General features: G+C 36.5%; 1 protein-coding gene across 2 annotated transcripts in view; it reads left to right on the forward strand.

Annotated features, from left to right (window-relative positions):
* Positions 1-25,733, forward strand: part of TTC27 (tetratricopeptide repeat domain 27) — a 111,508-nt gene extending 85,775 nt beyond the window's left edge. The window contains exons 13-20 of one of the 2 annotated variants that reach the window (XM_084512724.1): positions 1,549-1,776; positions 7,053-7,151; positions 8,181-8,233; positions 10,985-11,150; positions 17,350-17,547; positions 21,354-21,465; positions 22,115-22,215; positions 25,484-25,733. In XM_084512724.1, the coding sequence (XP_084368850.1) occupies positions 1,549-1,776; positions 7,053-7,151; positions 8,181-8,233; positions 10,985-11,150; positions 17,350-17,547; positions 21,354-21,465; positions 22,115-22,215; positions 25,484-25,606 (1,080 nt within the window). In that variant the 3' untranslated portion in view covers positions 25,607-25,733. The remainder of the gene's footprint in view (positions 1-1,548; positions 1,777-7,052; positions 7,152-8,180; positions 8,234-10,984; positions 11,151-17,349; positions 17,548-21,353; positions 21,466-22,114; positions 22,216-25,483) is intronic. The other variant, XM_084512725.1, reaches the window with a different exon arrangement.

The following is a 25,733-nucleotide window of genomic DNA, read 5'->3' on the forward strand; positions in this document are numbered from 1 at the left end:
CCTTCATATTTTAAAATGCTTTGAGCAGGCTGATTCTGAATTGCTCATTTTTCTTTGGAGAGCTCTTCCAAAGGCACTAAAAACACCTACCATGGAGTTATTTTCCTATCTTTCATCCCTTAATTTTCTTCTTAATGGGATTCCATTTTTGCTAGCAAAAGTTCCCCTTACAAATCTAAACAATATACTCCATTTTTTGCATTTGTGCACTTTAAGTATTTACAGACTTTTCCTACTAAAGTAGTTAACAAAAATTACAGTAAGAATGAAGTGTTAAAATTATTATATGTTGAAACTTTCAAAAACAAAGTAAAACTTTTGAAGAAGTCACTTTTCATCAAGAAGATGACTTTCAACTTGGATCAATGAGTTTTCTGATTGGAAGAGGAGGAGCAAAAGACTCGCATAGCTGACTGATTCTTGAGAGATCATGTGAATGGGAAATAAAACAGTTCTCATAGAAGTAAGAAAAACAGTCATTTAAATACAGAGATGAACACAGCTTTCATTTTAGATAACCTAGCTATGATAGAAGAAAAACTAGTGTTATAATGTCAGATTCTAATTCTGTGGCAGGCTGTGTTGGATCTCTTGGTTCACATGGTTCAAATAGATCTTTTCAGATAGAAAATTTATACTGAGCTGAATTATGTATGTAACATTTTTGCAGCGGGGGACTGAGGTAAGAGTTCAGTCTGAACAACAGATGATCTGTCCAGCGTATTTATCGTTTCAAAAAGCCACAGAAAGCAGACTTATCTCTTATTTAAAAGAGAAACAATAATTTTATTGTTAGAGCGAGATAGCAACCCTGAGATAAAGAGCTTTTAAAACTTGGTAGCAGCCCATAACAGATTCTGGGAGACAAAGCTTGTGTCTTTTCCATAATGCTGTACATATTTTAATTATATTTTCTCAAATACCAAGATAAATGCATTTTTATAGATAAATGTATTTTTAAAGATAGATGCATTTTCAGGCATAGTAGAATGGAAATTGCTGTCTTCAGAAAACAGTAATTAGAGAAAAAGAAATTAGTCATTGCAAGAATACTTTTTAGGATATGTAAAATCCACAGATGATACACCAACAGGATTGAACATATGCTAATGATGTTGATACTGCATTGCCTTGAGGTAGGTGTGGATTTGATGTCCAAGACTGGTACTTGCTCTTGATACAGAATACACACACAAAATATAAAATTAGGATCTGGCTCCTTCTTGCTTTGATGTATGTTTGCCTTGGTGCATTAAACCAAGTGCCACTATATTATGGTGATCACGAAGTATTGTGGTTTGTTTTTTACTTTTGTTTTTTGTGTGTGTGTTTTTTTCATTGTTTTCTTTTTTTAGAACAGATTGGAATTAGATTCTCTCTAGACTTAATCTTTGCTGTGTTAGATCAAGATACTGTTTCCTATCTATCCCCACTTCTTAATTTTTAATTGATGATTATGAGATGCTAAAGTGGTATTTGTTCAGATAAGTGATTAACTGAAGATAAATTGCCCAATTAACAAGTTGATTTCTCTCCGTTCTTTTACAGGCAGAAGAAATACTGAGACGAGAGCTAGAGAAGAAGGAAACACCAGGTTTATATTGTTTACTTGGTGATGTTCTTAAAGACCACCAGTACTATGACAAGGCCTGGGAGCTCTCTCGGCACCGCAGTGCCCGTGCACAGCGCTCTAAAGGCCTCCTCCATCTCCGCAACCGGGAATTCAGGGAATGCGTGGAGTGCTTTGAACGTTCAGTGCAGATCAACCCTATGCAGGTTGGAGAATTATATGAATATGGCTATGTTTTAGTTAGTGTCTTAAGTTTTGAAGGATTCTGTACTTTTTTAGAAGTTAATTCTGTGCAATAACTTCAAAATAGTTGTTTTGCATTCCACATTACTACTACTATACTTCTGCTTTAGAAAAACTTCAGAGGTCTCCAACTTCTCAGATCTTATATCTTGAAGCTGTTCAGTATTTACAAAATGTGTTTTCTTCCAGTGAATCTGTCTTGTTTTGATTCAAATGAACTCCAGATAACTTAAAAACATGTTTTTGTTCATTTTAATGTCCATTCTAAATGCTTCACTTGTCTTCAGTTCCCTTATTGTCTCAGGAAATGCCAATGCCAACAAAATAAATACTGTGACTCCGATAGGAGCCTTACTGAAATCTAGAGGACTCACAGAGAATGAAGGGTTGTAGAAGTTGGCTTACAGGGTTCAAAACTAAGAAACATTCTGCTGAGATGCCATTTTATTTTCCATTCTATCAAAAGGAAGTTTAAAGTGAAAGACAATCCAGGAAAAACAGTCCAGACCATATAGGAAAGCGAACATTTCCTCCTCATGTTGCTCAGGAAGCTCTATTTAAGTTTCAGATGAATTGTTTCAAACAAACAGATTGAGTAAATGGATAGCGTGGATTGGCATATCTCTGTCTTCTGAAGCCTGTGTGTTTTGTCACTAGAGAGATGAATTGTTTCCTCTTCTGGGATGTTCTATACACAAAGAGCAGAGGGGCAGGTGACTCTAAAGACTCTAAATTCTCTTGAATTCTCTTTAATACAGGGAACATGAGGAAAATTCATTAGTTGTTTCCAGAATTGTGAATAATTTGTAAGGTAAACAAGGACTCCCTATTACAAAGAAATTTTCTTTTCAGTGGTTATGAGAAACCTTTTTGGAAGAAGGCATTTAAGACTGCAGCAAATGAATTCTCCAGATATCTGATGGATAAAACCATTCTCTGTCAACCCTCCTTTAAGCCTATGTACTCTTTGGCCAATTGGTGAAATTTAGTGGAACTCTCTGATGTAGATCTCTGCAGTCTGAGCTGACCACCGCTGTAACTAGACTTTGGAGAATGAACAAAAGAATTAATCTCACAGCTGAAATATATCTGAAACCCATCTTCATTAATACTGATGCTCACAGAATTACTTGTTTCAGTGTGTGCCTAATGGGTGACAGCTGCACTTCTCTTACACTTTCACTAAGAGCATCTTGCAAGGATAGGCTGAGACAATTCCAGTGGATTGTGGAAAGAGAAAGGAGGAGAGATCAAAGAGCCCATGCAGTGCGTTCTCTGACTGTGAAAGTCTATAAGAAACAGAGCTTACAGCCTGTTAAATTACAGATTTGTTAGTTCATATACTAAATAATGTATGGTTCTCTACACCCAGTCACTTCATGTTTGAATTTTCCAGAAACAGTGTTCATGGCACCCTTTTTGTGTCCACGCTCCTTTTCACAAAGTCTGCAAGAAAGGAAGAATCATCTTCTATGTTAATAAACGGTAACATATAACTAATAAACACAACTTCTCAGGCTAATATTCCTGGGTGTCAGGCAAAACAAATGATCTCTCTCAAATTTCGGAAAAGAGTCACATTTTAGAAATCAGATTGCTATTGACTACATCGGAAATTTAAAGCTATGGACAATGCAGTGAGCCTTATTCTCGACGAGTCTCCTTCTCATTCCTCCTGTAATAATAAAAGCAAGTTAAACAAGAGTTGAGCTGGTATCATTCCTTGGCAAAAATGATATCAAGTCTCTGCTTTCTTAAAGCTATAATGTGTTCTTCCAGTGTGACGCATTCAAAGGAAACAATTATAAAGCAGATTAACTATGCCAAAAACGAGTAATTAAAAAGGTACTCAAGATTTCACTCAGAGCTCTTAAAATTTTAATTACTAACTCTAAAGAGTAATTTTGCTCTGCAGGGTAAAGATAGTTTCTGAACTAACACTATTATCCTCCTAAGAGTATTATACTAAAGAATTCACTAGATTCTGAAACAAATATACGTGTATTTGCCATATGTGAATGCTAGAAATTGCTTTAAGACTACAGAAAGTTTCTTCATACATCTGAGTTTTTAGCTTACTTTTCTTTTCCAGGTATACTTTAAACTGGTTGTTTTGGAACCATATTCATGCTAATAAGAGAATTGTTTAGACTTACTTAAAAGAAATTCATGATCATTTAAAGCTATTAAAGACTTGTCTGGAGATTCCTGATGGCAAGTTTTAACAGAGACTGAGCCCAAATTATCTTCCTTTGCTGGTCACTGTCTTCTGTCTTGAAAAGGAGAAAATGTTACAGTTCATTTTCATGTGTTTTTCCAATCAGTAGCAAGATTTGAACCTCTAGCCAACACTTTTTTTTTTAATTTAAAAAAAAAAAAAAAGAACTTTAACCTAGTTCCACAAGTCTTGACAAAACTTTCTTTGAACTGTGGACGGAGTTTTCATTGCACTACCTTTCAGTCAGTCACTTTCCTCAGAGCAGTTATTACATCAGCCAGTAGATTCAGCAAATTTCATGCCCTTCCCAATAAAAAGGGAATTCTCACCATTCTTTCCACTCAGAAAAGCTATAAATCCATTCTTAAACTGTATCCTAAATATATTATTAAAAAGTTATTGTCCTTACATCATGGAAGAAATTCATGCACACTTTCCCTTAGATGCACCTATCTAAGGAACAATAAAATACCATTTCAGTGTGACAGTAGATCAAGCTGATGAACCTATGTTTTTATTTTTTAAACTGCTACCATATATTCTCAGTTAAGCTGGCAAAGGAGTTCTTCTCTAGCTTTCTGATCAGTCTAGCAAATCCCATTAAAGTGTGTCCTCTTAATAATCTCCTTTCATTTAACTGTTACGATTGTCTGGTCTTTTTAGATGCTTTTATGAATGACAATATGACATTGTTCCAAGCCTTGAAATGTCTTCAAATTTTTCAAGTTTTCTGCAGACCTTTTACTCTTTTTGCTGCCTCTTTTATTTTTAATATAGCTTCGCTATTTTTAAGCAGCACTTAAAAATAGCATCTTCTATATTAAATATTCTGCCGTTGTTTTTGAAGGACTCTTGAATCAAGGTAGTTACAAAGCATCTTTTGTATGGTAGCCTTTTGAACCTGATGATTCATAATGATCAGAATCAAGATAAGTATTATTTTCTGACTAATTTCTTCATAAAATTTATCCTTGGAACTGCATTCATTGCTATTTACTGAATGTCAACTAAATTACTGGAGTAATTTAAATCCCCTGTATTTTCAGAGTTTTCTACTTTCTCAGCTTTCTAATATTCCTCAGTATGTTACATTCTCCATTTTAGTCAAGTATCTGGAGATGCAGTCTTTATATTTTGTTTGTTTTTATTTCCCAACTAAGGCCTGAAATTTTAATCTGCACCAGTCCTGTTGTTCATTTATGCAGTTAATTACTTATGATTGAGGCTGAAGTTTTCTTTAACATATGGCAGCATTTTTCTATCTGCATGACCCATTCCATTTGCTGTATATTTTGTGCCCCCATACCACAGCAACTTAGCTCCTTGTCTTAATTCCTACTCCAGAGACTTTCCATCTCACTGTTCATTTAGCATCTCTTCTGGAGACCTTTCCCAACCTTCTCCAGTATGGGCAATTCTCAGATATTTTTTTTTCCATTCACTTGAAACCTTCATGCATAGTTACTGCTAGGCAAAATATCTTGTTTCAAATTACCAAAATTACAAAAAAAAAAAAAAAAGAAAAAAAAAAAAAAGCTTTTGCTCGGTGCCTGCTCATACAGCTTTCCTCCACAGAGATCATTTCCCTTTCTCCTTATGTTGTGAGCTTTCTTGGAGAAAACGGTTGACAAGCTTAAGGATTGAGATAGACCTTATGCTCAGCTTAAGCTGAGAGATGCAGCTGCTCATCATCATCCTCAGAAATGACTTGGAAATTAAAATAGTGGACGTTTTAGTCAATCAGATGCTGGAAGTACAAGGCCAGAAGGGAATCCGTGGCGTAATTATTTGTTTGAAGAAGAATAAATGCAATGACTTTTTTGTCGCTCTTGACAGAGATACAATTTAACTATATTCTTTGCTATAGTGTTGTAGCCAGCCTTCAGTTTCATATTTGATTCCTCCAGTCTCTTACCTCACTGTTCTTGTCCAGGTAGTTGTCAATCTAAAAAGCAGAGAGAGGTGAGTTAATAAGGTAGCTGCCATGTGGGAATGTTGGTGCTGGTCTTCTGGAAACTGGATGGATAAAAGTGACTCAAAAATAAAACTGGACTAAATTTATTTCCTATAAATTTTCCCCTCTGAGATTTGGGAAACAAATGGTTTTCTGTTCATATGCAGTTTCTTCTCAGAGTGATGAATTTAAGGATCATGAAAGGTGACAGGCTGACAATGCTGAAAAGTAGATGTTTCATGTTTGCACAGGCCGGGTATAATTAGCAGAACCACCTTAGCCTGTTAATACATCCACGTGATCAGTCATTCCAAATACACTCGCAAATGCAAAAAAAAAAAAAGATCTTTATTGTAAAGCTTGTTGAGTTCTTTTCTTGATATATTGAAGACCGCCCACCTGGGTGCCAGATCTGACAGTGATGGATGCGATGTATTTACATGCTGGGATCTAAGCAAAGTTGTGAAGCGGATTAACAATAGACTGTATAGCAGGCAACTCAGATTAACCCAGCTGGATCAGATGTTCTTACTGATTCTAAGTTAGGGCTGAGAGGCTAAGAGTAATGACACAGATCTGGACAGAGCTGTATAAAATACCTGCTATGGAGTTCACAATTAATCTATTGGGGTAAACAGCACCCTGCATGTGAGCCAACAACTTGATCAGAAACATCAGAAAAGTTTCTTGTAAAATGTAGGTTCCCTAAAATAGGTTTCTTAGTATTTGATCTAATTATAATGATACGCAGTGAATATGAATTTTTCACGAGTTAAAGCAAAATGTACAAACCTATAAGCAGTTGTCACTTTACTCTCTAAATGAAGACAGGCTGTTAAAGAGCACTTCATGTGTGGTTAAGTGGTCTCTGTAGAACACTCGTTTATCCATATTTATTAAAACTTTAAAGTTTTCCTATATTCTGCATACAGGTTATTATTTATTCTGATGCAATATAGCTGAAAATCAAGTAAAATGAATAAGAATTATGTGGTTTTGAGTATAAAGGTAAAACTTTTGTGTAGAAATGTGTATGTGTATATATAATCATCCATTTTTCTCTCCAGCTAGGTGTATGGTTTTCCTTGGGCTGTGCATACATTGCTTTGGAAGGCTATGAAGGTGCTGCCAAAGCATTTCAGCGCTGTGTGACATTGGAACCAGATGTATGTACATTTCAACAAGCAATTCAGATGGCTTATCTAAAAGCAACAAGGATGTTTTCATTATAAACAAGCAAAGCAATAATGAAAAACTTCTTTAAACTTTAGCTCTCTGAATAAATTAAACTTTTACATAAAGGATATATTTTTGTCATGAGGCATCATAAAAATACTTGCCCAAAACTTAACTTTGTCCAAATAGCTGTGTGTGAATGTCAAAATACGCAGAAAATGACCAGAAAATTCCTTTATGCTTGCATACATTGCTAAAACAGAGCGAAAAGGGAAAGAGAAGAACACAAGAAGAGATAAAACACCAAAATAAAATACTTAGTCCTCTAAGTAATCAAATGCTTTTGTGTGGGGGGAAACAAGTCAAATAAGTGATTGTATGACAGATAAATTTGTTACTGTCTAGTTTGTGAGCACAAGGGGAATGGACCTTTTTTAGCCATTTTTTTTCTGGATGCATGAGGCAAGCATATACACAATACATGTACTGTACACAGAGCAGAGCTTTGCTGGTTTTACCAGAAAAATGATAAAGCACTGTGCAATCTTTTTCAGCTAAAGCCTTGGAACTGACCCTGGTAGTTTCGCAAGAGATACGTTAGGGGACATTCAGATGATCTTATTCCCCTACTAGAGAGGTGTAAGTTAGTAGCTTCCAAGTGGTGAGAAGTGATCAGCTGCTGGCAGCAGTGACCTCTCGATCCATTCCAGTTAGATCCAAGTGAAGGATGCCTCTTTACGGTTTAAACCAGAGGGAGGCAAGAGCTAACACAGTGTATTCCAAACAGAAGACTGTTAAAGACATATTTCCAAACGTTGCTATAATCAGTAATATATATTTATTTATATTTTCATGCAATATTTTCCATTTTAATGTAGCATTTTGACTGCCTTGTAGCACACATGATATATTAATGTGTGATAATATGCATGATTAGCAAAACTGGTACTTCACAGTAGTTTAATTTACATATTTTTATCAAGTAAATAATTTTTCTGGTGGTACTTTTGTTGTTGTAGAATGCTGAGGCCTGGAACAATTTATCAACTGCATATATCAGATTAAAACAGAAGTAAGTACTTCAAAAGGATTAGATGTTACTGCTTCCAAAACAAATAATTGGGATTTCCTTTTCTTTTTGACATTGTTTTTTGTCTTCATAATGTGCTTAACTCTATTTTCATAATTTCTGTCCCTTCAGTTCTCTCTCTTGGGTTGGATCGTTGATAACTTCATTTTGCCGTAAATGTGTTTTCATAATCTGTATAAAAGTAGCAGCTTCTAAGACTACACTTTTTTTGTTAAACTTATATATGGTGTAGTAAGTATAACCAGTGTAAAACATTCATATTAAATTTGGAAACTAATTTGATTATTTTAGACAGATATGTCCATTTCAAACAAACTATATATTCAAGTCTATGTCAATTCATACTACATTTATCTCAGGAGATTTAAGGGAAAACATGCAATTTATTTTTCAAGTTATGAAAGCAGATGGAGGCCTACACACATAAAAGCTCACTTGTTCTTTTCCTTCCAATTTAAGCATTAGTACAAGAAGCTTTGACCTAAATGGACTACATTTCTTATTTTGTATTTCAACTCAATGTAATAAAAATTACTTTAGACACACAATACCTGCAGGAACTTAATATTTAAGAAGAATTTTCAAATTGACTCATTCCCAAAGAATGAAATAATAAAATAAGATTAAAAAACAAAAAACAAAAAACTTCTGGTATCAGTTTATACAGTTATGCAGTCATGAGGAAAAACAAGAAAGAGAAAGAATAGTAAGTTTACATATAAGGAACATAAATGTATGATGGAAATGTGGGAACTAATATTGGAAATAAATTCAAGAGATGATTAGATATGTTAATGGAGGGAAGAGAAAGTGAAGGTTGAATGACTGCTTAAGGCTAAAAAGTATAGTAGAAGTCAAAAGCTTGTTTTACCTTTTCATTAGTTTCCTGCATCTTCAGCAGTGCCTTAAGAATGCACAATTTAATTATAAAATTATACAGTGCTTCCTCTATTAATTTTTCTGTAGCCTTTTTGAAAATAAGGTGATTGCACATTCATTCCAAAATCACTTTCCTCAGTGTGTTTTTTGTGTTAGACTGCTTCTGATAGATTGCTCTTCCTTTTGCATAGAGTTTTAGAGGATGTTAAGTGCTCAGTGTATTGGCTTATGCATGATTCATAAAAGTATCTTCAATCAAAATCATTTTCATTCATCAATTATGAGGCTGAAACACTACTGAACGATCAGTTTCACTTTATTGTGATTGTGAATCTGCTCTTGTGATTTAACGTGCTAAATGTAACATCAAAAACAGTAAAGAGGAGTAGCTTTTGACCTTTTTTTTCCATGTAAATCATGTTGGAGAGGAATATGTGTAGAAGAAACCATAAGATAGTTTTATATGCTAATAGCTGAGTGTGTCCTCTATTTGCTCTGGAATAGATACTTGAAATATATTACTTCTCTAATCACTCATACATAAAGACTGTGTATGATTTTGTTTATTTCACTTTGAAAACAGAGTGTATTTGTTGTAGCTTGCTTCAGTATAACTTATTTGGGGGGAGAAAAGCAGTGGTGAATGCGTTCACTTATTTTTCAAGCCTATTAACAACAACAAAAAAAAAAAGGAGAAAAAAAAAAAAAAGCATGGGGGAGAGAGGACTGAGAAAAAGGAAAAGAAAAATAAGATATTAAAGCTAATTGTTTTCTTTTGCTCCAGCCAGGCTTTTAAATCAGTCCCACCCAAGAGTTGCTCATTTGGTTAAGGCTTAGCAGTGTAATTCAGCAGAGAAATAGAAAATGTGTAAGTTTTTTGAAGACACTATGCAAACAGCTTGTTGACACCCAAATGAAAGGCATTTTGTTGTGTTTTGGATTTGTTTGTTTTTTTTTTTAAGAGTCCACACACTTTATGTATTCTGAATTTCCTTAAGGAAAAAAAAAGAAAGTGATGAAACTGGAATCTACTATTCAGTTCACCTGATAATTTTCTATGAGTTCTAGGAGGTCTTTGAAATTTAGATCTCATTTTTCTCAAAACAAGCAGGCTGTTCCTCTGTCCTTTGGGTGAGAGATTCCTGGTTTCCAAGACAGCATAGCGCACTGGTGCTGTGTACTGGCTCCTGTTTGGATAGGAACTGGTTCAAGTGTTGCACTGGATAGAGATACTCCATCATATGACTACATAGGAGATTCATTTTGAGAACCTGGAGGACTTGTAGTGTAGCAAGAGCGATGATTTGAGGAATAGGATCTGCATCCCGTCCCTTTGGTATCTTGTCACCATTTCTAAGATGAAAACAAGCAGTGTCATTCTGTACCTGCCATGACCTCAGTTGTGGAAAAATAAATTTTTCCAAAAACAAACCAAAAAAAGTTGCAAAGTTGAGATTTAAAGTTATTTTTAATGTGTTCTGCAATTGTAGTGTAAGGTTATTTTCTCATGGTTTCAGTTAAAAATTCAAGAATGAAAATATCAACATAGATGGCACAATTACAGTGAATTTTTGCATTCTGCGTACATAACTTTGCCAAACTGTAGTTGAGAGCTAACATAGAGGTAACCTAGATAAGACAGCATACTGAGGAGTGAACTGATGGAAGGTAATTGGCAAGAGAAGACAAGGAAGTATCAGTATTATAAATTGTGAACTATTATTTTTACATTGCATTGTTTTTTAAACAGATTTTTTAAAATAGACTGCCTTTTAGTTGATAGAAGGACAATTGATTTTCGTACATTTGTATAGAATCTTATTTCTTTTTCTTCTTTTTTTTATTATTATTTAGAATCAAAGCATTTCGAACCCTCCAGGAAGCACTCAAGTGCAACTATGAGCACTGGCAAATTTGGGAGAACTATCTTCTCACCAGTACAGATGTTGGAGAGTTTTCAGAAGCAATTAAAGCTTATCACCGGCTTATGGACTTAAGAGAAAAGTACAAGGATACACAGGTGGGGAGGTTTTCATTTTCATAGTAAGTCGTTCTATGTTTCTTCTTGTGAGGCTGAGAATACTGCTGATAATTGTATCAGTAATGATAGTGCGCATACCAATGAAGTTACGTAGGCAAGCCATTTAAATTTTTGATATCTGGACTGTAGGTCTTAAGTATCTAAAAAATGGACAAACAGGAAAACCTTTGCATCCAGATTGTTTCAGACAATGTAAAAGGACAAATGAACCTGGCAGTTTTCAGGTCTATTCTTAAATAAAAGGCAGTGCGAAACCCTATCTTTCCACATTGTTCCTGCATATGTCAGTATCAGGAATAATGTAAGTTAATTTAGCTTAAAGAAAGGCGAGCTTTTCCAGTGTGTTTGAAAACTCCACAGAAGAGCTTTTGAAGGTGAGATATTTTTCATAGATAGGAATTGATGAACGCATTATAGTCAGAACGATGGCTCTTAATAATCTGGAACAGAGATTATGTTCTCTTCTCTCAGGTTATATTCAGTATTTGTAGGAGTCACAGATTTTAATTGTGAAAACAGAAAACAGTCATTGGACCTTCATATACAAAACACTTTTAGCCCAATCAGTGTTGCAGGATTCCTTTTGGGAGACTGAATGCATCAAGTAAGAGTGCGCGCTTGAAGATTTATAATCTGAAATGTCCTTGGTTTGTGTAATTACAGCAGATACATTGATATATATATATTTAATTTCAGCATAGTATCCAGTCATATTTGTAAATCACTGATTTCTTCCAATAACAGTAAGGCATTTATATCTTCCTCTGTGACTTCTGTTATGTCGTTGCTGTTTTTCTGCACCAGACTTCTGAGTTCAGAATGGAGCTTTGAGAAATTTTGCATTTAAGTTATTCTAGTAATGAAATGATGTTATCCTTGTGGCAAAGGTTCTGAGATCAGGATATAGTGAGGCTGAATGTAAGTATGTACAGATTCTGCAGGCAGAACTTAATAAGGAGAAACAGAAGGGCTCTTTATAAATGATCAACAATACAATAAAACATTACAGCAGGGGAAGTAGTTATCAAAAGTCCCTGTTTCCTAGTAGTCCCTTGTAGTATTTAAAGCATGCTCTCTTACCTCCCTTTTACTGGTTCTTAAAATTCTTTAGATTTCTATATTTGCTTTTATATTCATGAATTTACTGAGAAATACACCTTGACAACTTTTACTCATTGAGTTATCTATACCTTCAGCTAGTAGATGAGTCATTGGAAAGAACCTGAGGGGAAAGCTTGCTCTGTCTTCTTAGCCTCCGAAATATTAGTCTGAGGCTGTAAATGCAGCCAAGAAATTTCTGTAACTGCTAATGACATGGCTTTGCAACATACATGCTTGTGGAAACAAGAAATACTTTTTTACTTGGAAAGTTGCAGTTCTGTAAGTAACAAAATTATTTTGCAGGTGGAAAAACTGTTTAGCTATGCTTTCAGAAAGCAGATTTTCATCTTGTACTGTCAAAGAATATGAATTCAGAAGTATGGACAGTATAGTTGCTCTGCAACTCTGTGCTCTTGAGAATCTAACACATTTTCTCTTACCCTTCCCATCAAATGTCATCCTCACTTCAGTGGTTCATATTGACAGACCCATTCCTAATAAAAGGCTGCAAGGGAATGTTCCAAGGGGATTTTCAGGAGGGAGGGTTGGTACTTCTTGAAGTCCTCTTCCTTTTAAGTAGTTCGCTAATGACAATTGTCTTTATTATAAAAGTTAAATTTGGGAGGAGTATAGGGAGAGCTCACAGACTACAGAGTTGTCATTTTGGATCTGGTATCTGAGGGTTCTTTTCTTGAGCACAGTCAAGCTTGATTTGCATTAGTTAAGCGTCTAAAAATAGTTTGAAGTGAATTTTTATATGAAAGGAACTGTTTGGAGAACAATTGTGGAGTGAGACTAACTGATCACAGCATTTAAGAACAGTTGTGTTCATTAGTACATGTATGTCTAAGGTTGTGTCCCCATGTGGTCTTTTATTTAGTTTTTGGTAAACAGTCATTCTCAGAAGAAAAGGAGGAAGAAGAATGCAGATGATGTGACATAATAACCACAAACAGTGGGCACAGTGGTCATGTGGGGCACAGTTCATTAAAAGTGGCAAACCAAAAACAAAACAAAACAAAAAAAGAACGCTACTGCTTGTGTAGGATCCTGGGCAGCAGAGCATTGCTTGAACAGTTCAGTGTATGTGGCAGCTTAACTCTCCCAGATATAAATTAAAATAGGCAAAATGGTCTAAAATGGAATGCTCCATTCGCCTACTACTACTTCTTAATCATTAGCACAATTCACCTGCAATTCTAAATAGCTTTATTGAACAGTTGGGCACAGCCAAGTAGCGTTAATCATTCATTAGTATTTAATGGACCCTTTAATCTGGGCTTTCACACCGGTTTTACTTTAACTGCTGTAGTGCTAATGCTTACATGCTGAATGACAGAAAAATGAGAAATTACTATGATTAAAGTGAAAGCAAAGCATGACCTCTATGAGAATAAGAGTTATGTTTCAGTCGCTAAATCCTACTGACTGAGGAACCTTTTTACACGTGCAAATAAAAGATATGTCTATAAAACATTTTATAACTATGTGATACACATCTGGATGTTTATGGTTTAGAGGAACAATTTTGTTACCATCAACTTGAGAAATTAAGTCATACGTATATGAACCCTAAGGACTGCTTTTAGTTCTTTTTCAAAACAGATCACAAAGTTTCTTCTTGCACCTTTTCTATGTTACGCATGCCAATGCTAAGCTAATGGAAATACCAGCATGCGCTTGTGTTTTTCAAGCAAATAATTAAGCAACACCCAATTGGTTTAATGCTGGGTTTTATTCCCTTAGTTTCCAAAACATGAATGCAATATGAATTTCAGAACTTTTGGACTATTAATAGTTGATCAGATTTTCTATCATCCTAGTCCAAAATCCTAGCCCTTTATAATCGAAAAGAAAAACAGGCTATTATTTTGTACGTGGTATATTCTTACAGTTTTGATGTTGGGGGTACATTTAGCTGATGTTCAGATATTTCTGCTGTTGAATCTGACAAAAAAAAAAAATGGGGAGATGGAGGGTGTTTTCTTTTTCACTTTCTGTTAAACATTTATGTCATAACAAGATGATGGGGCCGGATGGGATTTATGTCATAACAAGATGATGGGGCACAAGTCGATGGGGCCAGATGGGATCCACCCAAGGGTACTGAGGGAACTGGCAGAGGAACTGGCCAAGCCACTATCCATCATTTATCAACAGTCCTGGCTATCGGGGGAGGTCCCAATCGACTGGCGGCTAGCAAACGTGACGCCCATCTACAAGAAGGGCCGGAGGGCAGACCCGGGAAACTACAGGCCTGTCAGTTTGACCTCAGTGCCAGGAAAGCTTATGGAGCAGATCCTCCTGAGAGTCATCATGCAGCACTTGCAGGGGAAGCAGGCGATCAGGCCCAGTCAGCATGGCTTTATGAAAGGCAGGTCATGCCTGACGAACCTGATCTCCTTCTATGACAGAGTGACGCGCTGGGTGGATGAGGGAAAGGCTGTGGATGTGGTCTACCTTGACTTCAGCAAGGCTTTTGACACTGTCTCCCACAGCATTCTCCTCGGGAAACTGGCTGCTCTTGGCTTGGACTGGCGCACGCTTCGTTGGGTTAGAAACTGGCTGGATAGCCGGGCCCAAAGAGTCGTGGTGAATGGAGCCAAGTCCAGTTGGAGGCCGGTCACTAGTGGCATCCCCCAGGGCTCGGTGCTGGGGCCGGTCCTCTTTAATATCTTCATCGATGATCTGGACGAGGGCATCGAGTGCACCCTCAGTAAGTTCGCAGATGACACCAAGTTAGGTGCGTGTGTCGATCTGCTTGAGGGTAGGAAAGCTCTGCAGGAGGATCTGGATAGGCTGCACCGATGGGCTGAGGTCAACTGCATGAAGTTTAACAAGGCCAAGTGCCGGGTCCTGCACCTGGGGCGCAATAACCCCAAGCAGAGCTACAGGCTGGGAGAGGAATGGTTGGAGAGCTGCCAGGCAGAGAAGGACCTGGGAGTGATGGTGGATAGTCGGCTGAATATGAGCCAGCAGTGTGCTCAGGTGGCCAAGAAGGCCAACGGCATCCTGGCTTGTATCAGGAACAGCGTGACCAGCAGGGCTAGGGAGGTGATCGTCCCCCTGTACTCAGCTCTGGTGAGGCCGCACCTCGAGTACTGTGTTCAGTTTTGGGCCCCTCGCTACAAGAAGGACATCGAGGTGCTTGAGCGGGTGCAGAGAAGGGCGACGAAGCTGGTGAGGGGCCTGGAGAACAAGTCCTACGAGGAGCGGCTGAGGGAGCTGGGCTTGTTCAGCCTGGAGAAGAGGAGGCTCAGGGGTGACCTTATCGCTCTTTTTAGGTACCTCAAGGGAGGCTGTAGCGAGGTGGGGGTTGGCCTGTTCTCCCACGTGCCTGGTGACAGGACGAGGGGGAATGGGTTTAAGTTGAGCCAGGGGAGTTTTAGGTTAGATGTTAGGAAGAACTTCTTTACTGAAAGGGTTGTGAGGCACTGGAACAGGCTGCCCAGGGAAGTGGTGGAGTCGCCATCCCTGGAAGTCTTCAAAAGACGCTTAGATGTAGAGCTTAGGGATATGGTTTAGTGGAGGGCTGTTAGCGTTAGGTTGGAGGTTGGACTCGATGACCTTGAGGTCTCTTCCAACCTAGAAAATTCTGTGATTCTGTGTAGATCAGACATTTTGATTTGATTGTTTGTTTGCAAAGGACTTATTTCTTTAAACTCAGTAATTATTCCTTAGAATGTATGTTACTTGAATCATTCTATATAAGAAAAGTTTTGGAAAGATGACATCATGAATCCAAAACCTTACATGTTTTTATTTGAAGTGTAATATCCTTTGATGTTGTGATAATTTTGATCTTACTTGCTGCCACTAAACTACATCTTGGTTTGTGAGGATGCCCCATCACCCTACTTCTGCTAGAGTAGCAGTATATTTTTTGTGGTTTGTGGTTGATCATCTTTGAAAATTCCTTATATTAATTGGTTGATATTAGTATTGTTATTAATTTGGTTTCATAGTAAATATGAGTTTATGGACAAAAATGTTGAAGTTGCCAAATGAGTGTTTGTATACCCTTCACCTGTCTATCTTGAATGAAAATCCTAAAAGACTTACATTTATTTTTATTGTTAAGATTATTTCTTTGCTGATTTCTCTCATGTACTGCACAGGAAAGGTAGTTCTCATTAAGCCCTAACTTACCTGGGTTTACTTTTCTTGTAACTTGATCCACTGCCTTCCTTGATTTACATTTGTTGCTTCCATTTTCATGAGACGGAACTGAGGTGCAGTGAAACTGTCTTCTAATTCTGTGTCCACTTCAAGACCCAGACTCATGCTTTGGTGTGTTGTTTTTTTTTTTTTTTTTTTTTTTTTTTCTGGGATACTTTGTATTATGTAGCGTTTCATACATGCAAAGCCTGGCTCCCATCAAGTTCATGAGCAGCTGCAAGTGCTCAGCATTTCTGCAGGTCAGATCCCACATTCTCTAGTCAGTGACTCAGAAAGTAATGTCATTAAATGAGTACTTGTAAAAAGTTTGATTGAACTGACCTGACAAGTAATTCACTAGAAATACATAAAACACAGAATTTCCCAGGGTAGCCTTCAGTTGACTTCCAATTTTCCATCTCATCCAGTTTATAACTTTCAATTTCTGCAGGCAACTAAATAAAGGTCTTGTAAACAACAGTGTCTTCCATCACCTCAAATGCCTGTTCAGCCTGTTGACTAATATTTTTTATAGCCATATTACAAGGTAAAAATATCTTTTGTGATGCTGCTGCAATTTCCTATGCTATCCTCTTGCACACTAGGCTGTCAGGATAACCCAACATTTCTGTCTTAATGCTTTTACCTCTTTACCTTCTCCAACCGTAGAATCTTGTAGATGAAGTTTAAATTAGTTGAATTACTCCCCTGATAATGTATTTCTTCATATATATGAAGAATATACATATATACGTGTATGTAGGATTATTAATATAATCCTATATTTACTATATGGTTCTACATTTGTTTTTTACCGATCCATTAATAGAGATCAAATGCTGGAGATACCAAGATGCTCATTACATATACTGATGTTGATTTGAGTTGAAACAAAAACTTTCCTGCTGCTTTTTTTAAGGTGCTGGCTATTCTGGTCAGGGCGGTAGTGAATGGGATGGCTGATCGCACCGGAGAGGTAGCAAGTGGATTGAAGGGGAAATTGCAAGAGCTCCTGGGCCGAGTGACTTCACGAGTGACAAATGATGGGGAAATCTGGCGACTCTATGCCCAACTTTATGGAAATGGACAGAGTGATAGCAGTGAAGATATTGAAAAGGTAAATGTGATTTTTGTTTTTATCGATACACACTTAGTACAAACATTGTCCTCTAGCAAATGAAGTGGGATAGTAAGATGTGCTCTAGTTCCAGATGTTTTGCTTTAGTGTTTCTATAAGCTTATCTTCTGTTTCTTGTGTTTCTACACCACACATTTTTATTATCTAGCAGGACCAAGATGTTTTACATTCATATTTTTTAAACAATCTCTTTTATCAGTATTTTATTTTAAAACATTATAACTCGATACGTGTTCATTGTCCTGGATTGATATTCTGAAGCTTTTCTTGGCAGCAATCTAATAGCTATATTATGTTTTTATTTTTAATTGGGATCTACAATTCTGAAGACAAGATATTGTACCTTCTCCGGGGAAAAAAAAAAAAAGTAGATCATAATGGCATGATCCAGTGGCATCATAAGCCATCTAAATTCTTCTTTGACAACTCTGAAGAAAAACGCACATTGAAGTGGTCTGTTACTCAGAGTTCCCAGTGTAAAAGTACTTTGTCCTGGCTTACCTTAAAATGGACTTGATATTGCTAAGTAATTCTTAACCTGTTAAGCTGTTGGCTCTTCTTTACCTGTCTCTCTTTTAACTATGATAACTTCTCTTTTTTCCTGTCACTTCCTAGGTAATTGAGATGATTGCACTTTCCAAAAATAACATCTTTGCAGTGCTACAAGTGTTTACTTTGTTGTATGCTAGACTGTGCTTTGCATTTGGTGTTAAATTTCCAAAATTCAAATAGCCTTGCACACTCCAAAAATACTTACGGGTTATCAAATCTTCACTGAAGCTGAAAATACACAACGTCAGCATTCAATATGTGTTTCCTAATGGGGGTATGCCTTTGGCCAGGGCAAAAAAGTCAGTCTAGAGGGTTACTTGTCACTTGATATCCAGTATATTATGCAGATAGCTGCGCCTACAAATTGTGTGCTGTGGGGTTAAAGTTGTAATTATTTGGGCCTTGTTCAATGTCTTCTTATTCATGCTCTGCTCTGTGAAATGTCTTGTGTTTTTTTTTTGTTTTTGTTTTTGTTTTTTTGTTTTTTTACAGCTGAATGACAAAAGGGATTTGGCCTATTTAGAATTCAGAAATACAGACACTGCAATATCCTGTAATATATCCTCAGATTCTTACTCAGACATGCAAACGAGCAGAGGCCCTGTCTATACTATAAATGTAATCATATCAGAATCTGGTTACATCACAGTATTTTTCACTAACCCAGTTAAAAAACATGGTTTCAATTTGTAGAGTAGACAGGAATTTAACTGTGTTTCCTAATCAGACTCTTTATGGAACATGTGGTCTAGCTTGCCCTGTAAACTCTGATCATGTTTATAAATACTTAAGGTATGCCTACGTGCATGTCCACATATCATAGTGTGATGGTACTGCAGAGCAAAACTGTCTACAGCCATGGCATAAACTAATTTACAATACACTAGATAGTCACTGGTAGCTTTTCTGATATCACTGATACCATATTATAAAGCAAAAATGTGAAAAACTGAGTATTTATTTGGCACAAGTATCATCTTGTGTCAGATATTAAGTGAATATAGTTACCTTTAGAAAAATTCTAGATGTATTATTGCAGTTTTCAACCCACATTGATTGTTCAACAGGACAGTGAATTCTGGAAGGGTATTATTTACTATTTTGTGGCATCATAGGACACAGAAATGGAAAAGATCTGTCATAGGATCATGTACATCCTTACAAATGCAGAGTTTGACCTTTGTTCCATAATGCAATACCCTATTTAATACAGATTTAATTATATTTAGTTAGTGTTGTACCTAACACTTAACTAATACTGACAGAACAGATTTATGGAGGGGGTTTTGTGGTGTTATTTTTTCCTGTGGTGTTATTTTTTCCTGTTTGCTTGTTTGTCTTTCTGTTCTGATATTACATCTGACACCGTGAATCAGTAGGGTCTACATGTACAGCTACAATTCAACACAGTGCTTTGTAAGTTGAATCAAAGTCAGATGGGGGTTACAACTTAGTGTAAAACCATTGCTTTTTTTACTTTAACCTAGTACATATTTCTTTTTAAACTTCTATGCATCTGACTTACCACCACATTGAACACTACGTTATTTGCTGTGCTGAACCCAGTCCACCCCTTTCCCACCAAACAGTCTTTCCAACCTTCAAGTTGTCTGCTGATCCAGACCCAGGTCACTGAAAACCTTCTGTTCCTTAATCTCTCCCCAGCTCATAGCTGTTTCCTTTCAGGATTCCAGGATAAATCCATGATCCAGAAGTGCAAACAAACAACCCATCAGGCTTTGAATTCTTTCACTTACCTGACATACATCAGCAAAACTTGCTTCTCAGATACATGCAGATTAAAGTCAGACTGCTGTAAACAAGCCTGTTGTTCCTTCTCTTGGAAGTTCTTGCCTCTGCTGTCCAGTGCTATCACCAACTGTGACCTAGGCTATTATGGAAAAAAAAAAAAAATAAAATTAATTTGCTCTGGTTTGACTTCAATACATCTTTACTGCTATTTGCAGCATGAATGGTTCAATTGCCATGTTGGAACTCCAATAGGAGAGAGAAAGATATGGGGTTTATCAGCCTAGAAGCTTATACACGTATTTCATCTGTCCATGCTCAGCAATCACAAGTCTTTCTTGTGCTCTTGTACATGTACTGCACTGAAATATTTTTTTTCCTTTTATATAATACTTAAACTCTTTAAAAAGATGATTGAAGAGTTGTCATTGAACCAAGCCAGGCAACTTTTCACATGCATTTGTCTTTAGTATTTCTGATGCTATAGGAAGAAAACAAAACAAGAAAGCAAAAATTGATTCTTGCTTCTCAGTTTTTTTTCTCGTATTGATTTGTGTGCTTTGATTTAGCCAACTGAACTTTTATGAAGTGAGCTAAGGGATTTAATGAAATAAATTTTTGTATTATTCTGTGAATTTTGAATTTAGATTATTCTATGAATTATGCTTATCATTTTGGGCTGTGGTATGTCCTGACTTCTATTCATAACCTCCTTAAATACAAATATAACTAATTTCACTCATGAACTGTTTATTTCTTCTTCTGGGTAATGGAGTACTAATTCTTGTAATACATCACCAGATTTCCATTGTCCAGTTTTGTTATAAACAAAAATTACAATAATGAGATGAGTTGGCAGATTTTATTCTTTCTTGTCCTTAAACCACAGGAAAACAAAAGCTTTCCTTTACTTTTCATGTGTCTTTCATGCTCTTTGTTATACTTGTTTTCTTAATGGGTTGCTCCTGCCGTATTGTTTACAATTATTTTCTTCATTTTTCCTGTTCACAGTGAGAACCAGTGCAGTATGACAACTAATAGATGTCTGTAAAATATATACTCATCAAAAATACATATATAGAGAGAAAGCTTTGATGTTTTCAGTTATGCATTTAATAGTTACAAAATCGCTATTCCAAGTGTGAGTACAAGTATCTTCCGCTTTTTCATGTGCATTTAATTATGATGACTTGGCAAACATGGGTCACATCCATCAGTCTAGACAGATTTTTAAAAGATAAAAATTAGACACATGTTACTTTATATGCCTGTCATACTTGAGATACAATATCAGTGAAGAACATCTGTGTTACAGCTGGTGCTTACCGTTGTGGAGAAGGATACTACTCCAACTCAAAGAAAATCAAACACAGTAAAATGCATTTGTTTTCTGGATTGAGCATCAACTTCATAGCTACTTAAAACTAAATTAGTCTCCTACTTTGTTTTCATGCACAGTGATTTTTTTTTTTCTTTCCTTGCAGTCACTGCAGTGTCTTACAAAAGCACATAAATGTGAAATTCAATCAAGTGGCTGGGAGAATGATGTTTCTTCTTTTAAGGAAGTGGTGAAAGGAGCCATAGAGATTGCACATGGTATGTTCTACCTGAGAAGAGTTAATGTTATACGTGAAGAGTGTAGCAAATATTTATTAAGCAAAGTAATAAAATTAGCAAAGTAATAAAATTATACCTTATCCATTATATTTATTCCTACTTTTGGGAGCCTTCTAACACAGAACATGCCAGACTTGAAATGAAGTAGAGATTGTGTTAGGTGAGTCAACAAACATTATGAATGGTAAACACAATTGACTCCATGTTTACCAATGTATTTCATGGTCTAAGAATTTCATAATACAAGTGGAAATGCTTCAGTAGTTCATTCAGTCCTCAAATTGTCACATTTGATTGACAGTGCCATACCAACATCTCCAGGGTGGTTGTGTGTATACTTCATAGGTGGGAGATGGACAGAAGTTAAACTCAGGAGAACTATTCACACTGTGCTGTAATATTCATGTTTAAGAAGGATTCCTTTAGTCATAGACTGGGTCTAGAGTGATCTTCCCCAAATTAGCTGTCATTCCTTTTCTTTGAGTTTCTTTTTTAGGATATTGCATTCAAACACTATGTATGGAAAGTGTCAACGTATTTTTAATTAAATGCTGTTTTAAAGTTTATTGATATAGAGATAATTAATTTATTTTTTTTATGGTCCTTCTCTTTTCTGTTTGGATTCTAGTTGCTATAAAATGCAGCAAGCACAAATCTAATTATCAGGAAGCTTTACAGATACTTTCTTCAGCTCGGCTCAACTTACGTGGCTTGTCATCCAAAGCAAAGGTAGGAACATTTGAACAAAATACCTTTCTTCTTTTTCCAGAATCCATTTTTCTGTTTTAAGTAATTTGTAGATAAAAATAATATCTTTCTGTTCCAGTGTATCATCAAAAAAGATGTTCACCTCTACATTGTTAAGGATTCCAGTTGTACATACTTCTATTTCCTTTCTTCCTACTAGGATTTGACTGCTACTGTAAAATTTTGATGTTATCTTTCAGACTAAGTTAGTACTTAGTGTTGGGCAAGCAGACTGAATTGTTTGGAAGAAATCAGTCATTTCAAGACCTGTTCCTTAATGTTGTGTAGTCATGGGTAGCACAGGGCAGTCTGAGAAGAAAGTGCATATAAACCTCTAGAAGAGACAAAAGTGTGTAAGGACTATTTTACATTATGTGAAAGTGTTTTAGAAACATTTATTGAGGGATAAAACAAATTTAATAAGGTTTTCATGAATGCTCTACCAATTCAAGTAGTAATTATTTGGAAAATATTATATTTGAATCATGTTTGGGTTTTGGAGTTCCAGTTTCTGCCTCTGTAGCCAATCACCCAAAGAGCCAAGTCTATTTCTGCACCATTATTATCCTAATTTTATCCACTATCTCATGTGAGACACAGCCACAGCTTGAGACACAATTGTTTATTCCACATCAGTCAGTTCTCAATTACATTTTTGTTCAAAATGCACTTAATGTCCTAAAGAAGTATTCTTCCTGGCTGTGTGTGAGGTTTAGTAAATGTGAATTACAGAGCACGAGTTTTATAACGTGCTTGTGTTACAAAGTGTTGATCCATCATCAGTGTGTTAAACTTGGCTCGTTCTCTTAAGTCCTATAATTTTAAGGATAAGAGTCTTGGAAAGCTGTATTAGCAGACACAAGCCAGCTTTATAACTAACTGTGCTTTTAGATGCTAGCATATGTAAGTCTTAGGAATGTGGACCAAAACAAAGGCCATAATTTGTATGTTGTGTTGTGATTCTAAAAATGGTTAAAAAAAAAAAAAAAAAAAAGCCTGTAGACTGTAGAGAAATCAAGAATATTTGACATAAATGGTATAAACAGAAGTACAGGTGGTTTATATTATACTAGATCTTGCAGTCTCTCGAAGATTCAGAATAGTTCAGTGTAGTAAGTTGTATTTTTAATTTCTGAAGGTGCTAATTAAATTAATATCTATACTGTTGCCAGATGATGGTTTCTCTAAGCTTTATGGCATTTCTGTGAAAACTGACATGGTAGAGATAAAGCTGTTGGTATGACCTAATTTTTTTCACATACTTTTCAAAAATCCATCTTATTTTTAATTTGAAGTCAAATTGATTGTCCAAAGTATGTTGATTGTGGTTTAAAAACCTCAGTCATCTTCTGTAAGATGCTATGCACAAACAGTTCAACGCTGTTTGTGTCCAAACTCAACGGCAGCATCTTCTTGCTTCCTCACAAATAAATACTAGTGTGCAATTATGTGTTTTTTCTTTTAATACAGAAAAATACTTTTTGTGGTCTAAGAGCAGACTTGGTAGTTAAGGTGTTAGAATGAATAAAGAAGCAGTGAAAATAACCTTTCACAGATAAAAGTTAAAAATTTCACAGTCAGGACATGCAATTGGACTAAATCAGTAGGTCTTGTACAAGTGACACAAGGTCACTTCTCAGACTTCTCACCTTTACTTGGTTCTCCATCTCTGAGAATCCAGTCCATGCATTGTGCCACACATGATGTGGCCAGACTCTGCAAAAAAGTTGCCCTGAGAAAATGTGCTATTAATGGGCTCCTTTCTGTACAGAGCCTTCTGGGCAGTCACATGCTCCGTCAAATAGCATAGTGGTCTCCCTTCTGCTCCTTGGCCCCATGCATCATTCAGATTTGACAGGTGGGGTCTACAAACAGGAGAGAGGTCATGGAGCTGTATCGTAAATGCATGAAATGTGGGTACTGTCGTGGGGAAATGTGAGGCACAAACCCAAAGAGCGATGGTGCATGAAACTTCCCCAGGCTGCATCTAGTTGAATAGAGCTCTTTAACTGTGTGGGGAAAAAAATGAATAAATAATTACATCATCCTGATTTATTGAGCTGTCTTAGCCAGAAAGAACCAAACTTTTGTCACATCTTCAGTGTGAGGTTTTGGGGCTGAAAGTCAGAAAAGCCTCTGTGCTTGCAGCAGGAACATGTTCATATTTTCTTGGAAGATGTTGCTTTGTTCAGTGACAAGACTATTCTGAAGTACATTGAAAACCTTGGTTCAGGCCATTTAAGTACATTTCTGTTTATTTACGTATCTGTGTTGTCCCATTATATTTTGATGACACAGTGATGACATGTACTGCAGAACTTTTGTTTTCTGTGTTCGTTTTGTCTCTAAACATCAATTTTTTGTTGTATCAGATGAAATATGAATCACTCTCCCTTTACATAATAAAGGGAAAACGTGTTTGGGTGTCCTCCCACCATGTTTATGTGGAGTGGTACCTCACGTAGCCTCCATATTAAGTCAAATGACAGCTCCTGGCCTTGCAATAGCAACATGTTCTGGCCCAGCTCCAGTCAGACCTTATGTATCTCAAGGCTAGTCATTTAGCATTCCTCCCCCATGGTTTCCCTGTAAATATATGAAATTTATGATTGCTCATGAGTTAGCCGCTTTGTGTTTTTGTTAATGTCTTATGGTCTTTAAGAGCAAACTATTTTTGGTACTTGCTAGTGCTTTTTTTTCCTCTTGTATGAATTAATTATGCACAGACACATGACTCAGCCCATGCACGTCTTGATACCAAATGTTAAAACATATATTATTTGGGGTTTTGGAGGAAATTGCAACAGAGTATGACACTGAGAAAATGGTCACTAAAATTCCCAGCTACTACTTTATAAGCAGGTGGGTTAGTAAACTGCAGTTGGCAATCTGAGGTACCCTTCAAATTTGAGTTTCATGGTAAAACTCCATGGCTTTTGACCCAATGAGGACTCAGTATAGGTAGTCAGGTCAGAGCAGAAACCCAATGTCCCCTGGGGGATTTTGGCCCATTTGACAAAATACCAGGTATGTGGCACAGGCAGCAGGTCTACACAAGTGTGTGTGTATGTATGTATGTGCCTTCTATTTGTTTGTCACAAAATGGACTTTACAGGGAGAGGGATACCGCTGTGGGTGCTAAAAATACAGGAGGCAGGAAAATGGTGAGGAGGCTCCCGAACCCTGTCTCTCTGCTGAAACAGAGAAACTCAACGTGTAGATTAAAACCATGTTTCTATTTGTCCCGCAGCAGCTTTTTGTAGATGTAACAAGCCAGGAGGTTCGCAGTGAGATAGCTGATGAAGTGACAACTATGGACAATTTGATTGCTGAACTTCAGGAGCTGAGCAACCAGCTGAGGGACCAGTGCTGAAATACAGACCAGATTTGGTGACTGGAAGACAAGGATGACATGTTTGTTTTGCCACAGCACTTGCTGATGACATGGTAACATTTCTAATGCAATAACAGCCGCAATAAACATTTTTCTGTACAATGCT

This window comes from Aythya ferina (genome assembly GCF_964211825.1).
Source record: "Aythya ferina genome assembly, chromosome: 3".
Taxonomy (NCBI): Eukaryota; Metazoa; Chordata; class Aves; order Anseriformes; family Anatidae; genus Aythya; species Aythya ferina.